The 8,527-nt window shown below is 47.1% G+C and overlaps 1 protein-coding gene across 1 annotated transcript; it reads right to left on the reverse strand.

Moving 5' to 3' along the window:
- Window positions 1-1,690: 1,690 nt before the first annotated feature.
- LOC112978435 (vitelline membrane outer layer protein 1-like) lies at window positions 1,691-3,437 on the reverse strand. Its single transcript, XM_026091955.1, has 3 exons — window positions 3,267-3,437; window positions 2,549-2,652; window positions 1,691-1,985 (listed from the first exon to the last, which is right to left on the reverse strand). The coding sequence occupies exons 1-3, from the start codon at window positions 3,435-3,437 to the stop codon at window positions 1,691-1,693; spliced, it is 570 nt and encodes a 189-aa protein (XP_025947740.1).
- Between the last annotated feature and the right edge of the window lie 5,090 nt (window positions 3,438-8,527).

Consider the following 8,527-nt stretch of genomic DNA (forward strand, 5'->3'; position numbering starts at 1 on the left):
CAGAGTCCTTGTATGCATAGTCTTGCCTAATGAACAGGAAAGCAGGACAAGGTAAGAACTCCAGAGAAGACCTGAGCAGGAGTTCTTGGTGCTGAAGGAGGTGATGGTGGGTTCAGGAGAGGTATCTATAGGTAGTAGATTTCTGACTTTACTGCAAATTAACTCTGGAAAACCAGGAAACAAAAATCTTCAAGAATCTTGGTGCTTCCTTTGGACAAGGCAACTGGAGGTGATGTTGAGATGCTGGGTTGAGCAGGCTGGAGGTGAGGCACACAGTGGGGGCCAGGAGTTGGATGGTGGATATGGACCTATTCGCGGTTGTATGATGGTCAGCTCTCCACATCCTAATCATTACAATGGAGAGAGGGTGAAGATATACCCTTCTCCTCATTTGAAAACAAGAGATTTACCCCTAATAAAATCCATGGTTTCTGCTAGGGCAGGAAAGCCCTCTTCTCTTCCTCCTTCACTGCCCAGCCCTTACGGTCCTGCTTCCTGCCTTACCTACAGGTGGGGAGATCATCATGGAATTGTGGGATCATTCCCACAATGACTGATCATGGGATGTTTAAGGGATAGACCAAAGGCAGAGAAAGAGAGGGATCAAGGTGGACTGGAGAGGAACAAGTGTGAGAAAATAAAGGGAAAAAGGGATAAAAGGGGCTGGTTGTGGGTAAACAGCTGACTAGTCAGCGTGCTTCTCTGACCAAGCCCTGCACTTGACCACTGCAGCCTGTCCTATTAGGCTTACTAAATATTCTTAGTTAATAACCATAACTGTTTAACAACAACAACAACAACAACAACAACAACAACAACAACAACAACAACAGCAACATTCTTTCTAACTATCTTACGTGTGGGTGCACTCTGGTTTGAGCCTGTGTGTGAGAGCACTAGCAAACTTCATGCCAGACTTGTCAGTGACCAGGATAAGAGAGCCAAGTGCCAGTGACTGCAGCGAGTAAACCTCAGGTGCCTGAAGTGACCATGAACATCAGGTGCTCAAGGGTCCAGGAGCCAGCACCTGGGTAAACTGGGGTCTGAGGCCAGATATTGAAAAGACTGGGTAGCTGAGGCCAGCTACTGAGGAGACCAATTCTGTGTGAGTGAGTATATATTTCAGTAGAGCACATCAATCCTGATTAGCTGGAGAGGAACAGGTTTGGGCCATCTGTGCTGTTCATATCACAGAATCACAGAAAGGTTGAGGTTGGAAGGGACCTCTGGAGATCATCTAGTCCAACCCCCTGCTCAAGCAGGGTCACCTAGAGCACGTTGCACAGGATCACGTCCAGGCACGTTTTGAATATCTCCAGAGAAGGAGGGCGCTGTGTGTGTGTATACATGGGTGCCACCAAAGGCACTGCTGTCTGTCTGTGTTCGTCTATGGCTGACTGTAGGGGTTGTGTGTGTGTGTGTGTGTGTGTCCACATGCTTGTGTGCACTTGTGCACTTACTGGACTTACATGCTAAGCCTTGATACTGACAGGACCTGGGAACAGGGAGCTGCAGTAGCATCACATCCATCGGGCTGGGGCTGGAAGAAACCCCCTCGTTCTGGCAGTCCCTGCATCTGGCTACCTCCCAACAACATGATTGAGAAAATTGCACACTGCCCCTTGTGCAAGGACAAATTCAAGGTTTAATGGTAGATCACTTTGTAAATGCTGGGGTAGAAGGCTTGGACTTAGTCACAGCAGTAGAGTTTCATATCGTTGAGAGCTGTGTCATCCCCCTTTCCCTGGGGTTCTTCCACCTTCGTCTGGAGCCCACAGATGGCTTTAGAGTTGCATTTTCCACTCCATGGGCCAAACTGACCCTCTGAAAGTCCCTGGCCCACCAGTTGTGTTCCATCAGAGCAGAGGAACATCACGTTGTCGGCTGCCGTGTCATCAAGCAGATGCTGCTGTGGTTCCACACGCAGCGAGAAGGAAACCATCTTGCTACTGGAGCAGAGCTGGGCCTTAGTCCAGGTTCCCCACCTGCCAGAGAGGAAAAACAACTCCCTGATGTGTGTTCAGCCTCTGCTCACCTGAAAGCAACCCTGCACCTCAACTGGGACCCTTGTGGTCCTAGGAAAGGGTATCTACAGAAGGACAGTATATTTCTAAGAGCATCTGTTTCACTCTACTTCCCTTGGGTGTTTTTGTCTTTCCCCCTAGGTACCCAGCTATCATCAGGCCTGTAGCCTGTTGCTACATGACTCCTTGGGGAGTTCAGCTGCTTGCATTGTCCCTATTATTTAGCATCAATGTCTTTTTCCAAGTAAGCATTTGAGGAAAAGGAGAAAGTAAATGATCAGGATTGGATATTTGCAATTCCCTTTCCTGGGTTCAAGATCCTTTCAAAATTTATTCCCTTCTCTGGGACAAGATATTTACCCTAAGATATTCACACTTCGTGGCTAGAGGGACCAAGTGGGGCAGGGGAGCCACCTTCACAAGGGTTTTGGGATGGTTATAGCAAAAACATTGCACTGCTTTCCCTTGTTGTTTCACGAAAGCTGCTGTCCTGAAGGAAGAATGAGAAAGCAAAGGCTACTCACGGCCCCACTGAGGACTCAATGGTTGTGCCATCTGTGCAGAGCAGGCGGATGCCATTCAGAGCTGTGTCATCACCAAATAGCCAGAATCCCTGGTAGGACTCCACCTTAGAAGAGTGGACAAACAAGTGAACGTCACCAGTGAATGGCCAACTCCCTGTCCCATTAAAAAGAAGAGATAAGATGAGCCTTGGGAGAGGTGTTAGGAGGCTCTGTGAGACGCAGCCAGAGACATCTTAGTGCTGCTGAGAAAAGGGGCTGTAAGGCAGCTTCACAGCCTCTTCTAGTGAGCCCATTTTGCTGTTGCTTACCTCTGTTCTTTATCCAAACTGCAGAGCAGAGGTTCTGGACACAGAGGAACATTTGGTGGCTGCTGCCCTGAGGGCATGCCTACACTCTCGTTGGGTGCACTGACCCCAAGAACTGGAGTCTTGAGAGGTGGAAGTCCCTTGGGCACGAGCTGCAGAGTACAGATCCCAGGCCTATTTGTATCCTGTGGACTCCCCTGGTAAGAAATCACTCACTGGCAGGGAGCCTGGAGAGCTAGTCTACACTAGAGATTTCTTGCTGATAAGCCTGCATGAACAATAAAGATACAATGCAAACACTGCTGCAATGGGACAAAGTGTTGTTGCCAGCCCTACTGAAACCAGAATGAAAGAATATAATTTCATAGTGAGTTTTTTTCTTTTTCCCCCTTGGAGAAGGAGTGAAACCTTACCTTCAGTTCAAATCCCTTAGCGTAGCCTTTGGGGCAAAAATGTGGCTTCCCCCAAGTACCCCAGGGGCCTCCATTGGGCACAGTGAGGTTGGAATCATATTGTCGTGCCTCTGTGTCTTGAAGGCAGCAGGAGCCCAGCAGGAAGAAGAAGGCAGGGATGAGAGGATGCATAGTGGGGATCTGCTCTGCGTCTTGCTGCATAGAGGTGATGGGCCGACAGCTGGCATGGAGGGAATTTATGAGCCAGGAAAGTGGGTGGGAGTCCTTGGGAGAAGGTCAACAAACCCCATGGGCACTGCTGGTTGTTGCTATGTACTGCTCCTGTTAACTGTCTATCACTCAATAGTGGGGCCACCCTTGCCAAACAGAAGGGGTGTCACCAGTGCACAGTGGCCGTATGAAGCTTGCAGGGCCCATGGAAAATAATTGTTGTGAGGGAAGTGAAGGGGGCAGAGCTGAGACTGTCTCCTGAGGGCGTGCTGTGGCTTTGAGGATGGTCCTGGGAATGTGGAGGAGAGGGTGGGGGAGAAAGCAAGGTGGGAGAAGAAGTGAGGGACTGGCCGGGAAGGAAACCTCTAACAAGGCTGAGGCAAAACGGAGGCACGTGGGTCTTAGGGATCTTTGCTCTGTGGAAGTTCTCACTTGCTTTCTCTCTCTCTCTCTCTCTCACTTTCTCTCTCTCCTCTCTGTCCTGCTGGGGTTAAGGAAAGTGTCTGCACTGGAAACCACTGCATTTTGCTTTGAGACATGCATAAGTGTAGGTGACTATGCAAAGTCTGTAAACATCTCCTCACAAGGCAAGTGCTCCAGCCTCCAACCATCTTGGTGGCTGTTCACTGAACTTGCTTCCATTCATTGATGTTTTCTTGTATTGGGGTGCCCAAAACTATATGCAGTACTCCATACATAGTCTAACAAGTGACAAGTAAAAGGGAACAATCACTTCCCTTGATCTCTTATTCTGTTCCTGTTCATACAGCCTAGGGTGCTGTTGCAGTCAGGGCATGCTGCCGGCTCATGTCCAGCTTTGCTGCCCACCGGGATGCCCCAGGCCCTTTTTCGCAGAGCTGCTCCCCAAGCAGTCAGACCCCAGGTGTGTTGTTGCAGGAGTGCTTCCTCCCCAGGGACAAGGCTTGTTTTTTCTCCTTGTTTAATTTCACGAGGTTCCTGCTGACTGATTCATCTAGCCTGTCCAGGTCCCTCTGGATGGCTGCCCTGTCCTTGAGTGTATTGAAAGGTCTCCCAGTTTGACATAATTGAGAAACCTGAGAGTGCACTCCACTGCCTCCTCCACGTCATTGATAAAGATATTACACAGAATACGGCTCAGGACAGACCTTGAGGAACTCCATATGTAACTGGTCTCCAGATAGAGGACACGTCAGGACCCTGACTTCTAAGAGTTTAGCTGGGTGTTCAAGACCAGCTGATAAGGGCCGTTGTGAAGAAAAAGCTCAAAAAAGTCTCAGCTAAGGCCTGTCCCTCCTTCCCTTGGGAGCCTTTTCTAAGCTAAGGCTTTCACTTCTTCACCTTCCTCCTCTCTCATACTCCTGCCTCTTATTTCTCCTTCAGTTTGGGATTTCCATGACTTTGGCTTTGTAAAGAAGAAACACACAGTTATCCTTATACAGATACAGCTCCCAGCTGCTCTGGTGTATCTTCTGGAGCTGCCAGCATATAGATCAGGCGAGAGTTTTCAGTCAAAGCAGACCTGTACTTCTGCTGTTGTTTCACTCTCAGATGAGCAAGCCTTGTTTGTCCAGAGGGACTAGACAGAGAAGAGACCTCTGAGCAACACTCATAGGTCTCCTGTGGGCAGTTGCAGAACAGGAGGACAAGAAACCAAAGAGCTGTTCACAGTTCCAATGAAGAGTCAGTGATGATGCCATCTGGAGAGCTTTCTTGTGAGGTCCATATTAGCAACATATCCTACACTAAAAACACAGTTATCAAGGGAATAAGAGTTATTCCAAGCTTCATTTATTAAAGAATGGAAGATACTAATTTTGTAATAGTCACTTTCTGTTGGAAAAGGAAGAAATTAAGCTTTCAGTTGAAATCCTCTGGTGTACCCCTTTGGTTAAAATTGCCAGATCCCCAGTTACCTGTGGCACTCCACAGGACACAATGAGAAGGAAGATGTATTTTTTTGGCCTTTATATCTCAAAGGCATCAGGAGCCCAGCAGGAAGAAGACAGTAGGGATGAAGGGCTGTGTGGTCAGGGTCCTGTTCTGCTTAATGGATAACTAATGGATAGTTAGTCTCTCCAGACAAGGAAGGAATTTGTAGGCTGGGGGAGTCCGCTGGATTTCCTCAGAAGACTGGCAGCAACCACAGTGAAAGCAATGGGTCAGTACCTGGTACCATATTCACTAATGACCTGTGATTCAGTGATATGATCAGCCCTTTACATTAGCCATGAAAGGTGCATGGTGAGGCTTTCAGGATATGTGGAAAGTTACTGCTTTTGGGTGCAGTGGTGGTGGAAGAATTAGGACTGAGAAAAGGATCTTAAGGAGAAGTAAAGAGGACCTATGTGGGAGAGAAGGCCTTGAAATGGCCAAAACTAAAAAGGGAGAAATGTTTTACAGTTTGCAGTCATGTCCCTAGAACTGAATCTTGCTCCTTTCAAGTCCCTCTTATTGACAGGGACTGTTTTCTTTGTCTTTCAGTTTTACCCAGCTCTCTCCATTTCCCCTCTGTCAGTCTGAGCTCCAGCCTGTGGCAGTCCTGTCACCTCAGGTAGGAGCTATGCAGTCCTGAGTGAGAGAAGACCCTGCTCAGTATCTTTGCTGATTTATTATTACTCCCTTTTGGCTGCCTCCTTCCCAGGTATAAGCGAGTGACACCGGGTCAGTGATTCTGTGATATTCCAACAGGAAGAAGTGAAAACAATTCATACTAGTAATTAACTTTGCCTATTGAAGAAAGCAGTTCTTTTTTTTAACTTCAGAACAGGGAGCTAGAAAACAAACAAGGAACTAACCTCAGTTTTATGCTTCCCTTTCTTGCCGCTCATTAATTTTTAACCCTCTCAGGGTAATGAACCTCCTTCTTGAGTCAAATCCACTTTCTACTGGAAACCCTCCCTGCTGCGTGAATATGGCATGGACTGGAATGGAGGCTGCCGAAGGGAAATGCTGATAAGAGATGGGGTCGCTAGCAGCGTTTGTGAGCTTTGTGACCTGAAACACTGAGGTAGGGAGGAAGTCATTACAGTTGCTCTTTGGAAACAGGGAAGGAAAGCTCCAATTATGTCCTCCTAGGGGCATCAGCAGATAGGTTCTGAACTGGTGGGCAATGGGACCTAGCTGAGAAGAGAGCTACCCTCCTGCTTGTGGTATATTATTGCTATGGATATTCCCTGGGGAAAGGAGACACTGGGTTCAGGTGCCTAAGACAAGATGGCTCCCTTAGTGGAGTGGAGATCTCAGGGCAAGTTCAGACACAATATCTTTGCAAATTTGCCTCCTTCTTCACTGACGACTTCATCCCCTTCTTGATTTATTTCAGCCTGCTCCAAGGCGAGCTGGCACTCTCAGAGAATGTGTGACCTCTGCTTAGACGTTTCTGATATCTCCACTGTTAGGCTGGGTTTCAGAAGCAGGAATCCTGTCTTGCCTCCCCACCCTGCATGCAGCTGGTCTTATCAAGGAGTCGCTTTGCTGAGGGGTCCACTTTTGGAAATTGCTCCTTTGGCAAACTCCATCTGTGAAAGTACCAGAGGCTGAGGCATGTGCCCTTTACATGGGAGTGAAGGCGGGGAGGAAGCTGTTCATTTCAAATGCCTGCCTGGGTGCAGGAGGACAATGTTGTGGCGTCATTTGGATAATTCTGCTTATACAGTGAACTTCCCTGGGTATCCAGTGATGCACTCCCACATCCCTGCTAATGAATATTTTCTTGGCTGGCAGACTCTTTCTCTTCACCACCTGCTTCTTTTTCTTTTCTGTCAATCCTCATTACCCCAGTGAGGTAGGGAAAGTACCAAGTTACAAACCGAGGATAAAAGGATTATTCATTATACTAGCTTGGAAAGCTGGAGTTTGAAGTTTCCATTGAAGAGTTTGGCATCCTCCTACTCTCTCCCTCATATATCCCCTCCTTCTCACCATCCCCCTGAGCTAGTCTTGGGGAATTTGTCTGAAAAAAAATTAAATACTATGTTTCCTGTGTTGAGCTTAGCTTTGATATTTAAATATATATATAAACACTGGGCAAATACTGTGAATATTGTGTAAGGCTTCACTCCTGAAGGGCTCAGAGTCACTTTCTCTTGCGCCAGCCTTTCCAGTCCCGGGTGGGTTGAGGATGGGAACAATTCTTCCCTTTAAAGTCTGCTCACACTGATGGGAGACAATGCTGTAGTGGTGCCCCCCTTCTTGCTCTTCCCTGGGGAACCCAGTGGGCAGTTCCCAGTCTCTGTTGCCCAGCATAGCCCCATTTCTCTCAGGTGGTGAATGGGAGGTGTCTGCGCTCGCAGTCAAACCTGGCATCAGGGCATGGCACCTCAGAGGCTGGGCTGGAGCTGTGATCCACAGCATTAGCAATAATGGGAGTGGGAAACCACAGCTTGTCTAAGCGTGTTTTTATACGTCTTCAATGACATAAATAGCTTTTTGGCTAAGCAGCTTCTTATCAGCATCCCTGTTAGTTGGATTTGTAATTACCACATAACTTGCTAGTCCTCCTTTTGCTCTCTGCTAGTTACTAGCTGCTTTGGAGGTTAGCTTTGGCGGTTAGTTATAGGGTCAAATTATGTGACATAATTTTTTCTTTTAGTTTAATTGTTGGAAGGCAGGATGACATTAGACTGAACAAAACACATAAAGACATGATGGCCGGCGTAGAACAAAGACCAGTCCTGTATTTTGCAAATATATAAAACAAAAAGAGATATCTCTTTTTCCTTGTCCAACTTTTGGGCTTCTTAATACCTAGATTTAAGTCCTTCTCCTTATGGTAAAAAAATAATCTAGAGTTGCAATGAAACCAAAATACCTGAATACAGTGCAGATTACTCTGTTCTCAAAACACTCAGGAATCAGCAGAACAGAAAATGGTACTCACAGAGCCAAGATATCAGGGTGAAAGAGTGAAGTGTCTGCAATACCCTTGTTGATGTTGCATATATATATTTACATTGTAGACATCTAAATGAAGGTGAGATGAATCTCACTTTCCATGGACTAGCAGGTATTTTGCTGTTTACTGCCCATGTACAAGATTTGCCAGAGAGGACACAAGAACTGTGTTCTAA

This window comes from Apteryx rowi, unplaced genomic scaffold (genome assembly GCF_003343035.1).
Source record: "Apteryx rowi isolate R43461 unplaced genomic scaffold, aptRow1 scaffold_930, whole genome shotgun sequence".
Classification (NCBI taxonomy): domain Eukaryota; kingdom Metazoa; phylum Chordata; class Aves; order Apterygiformes; family Apterygidae; genus Apteryx; species Apteryx rowi.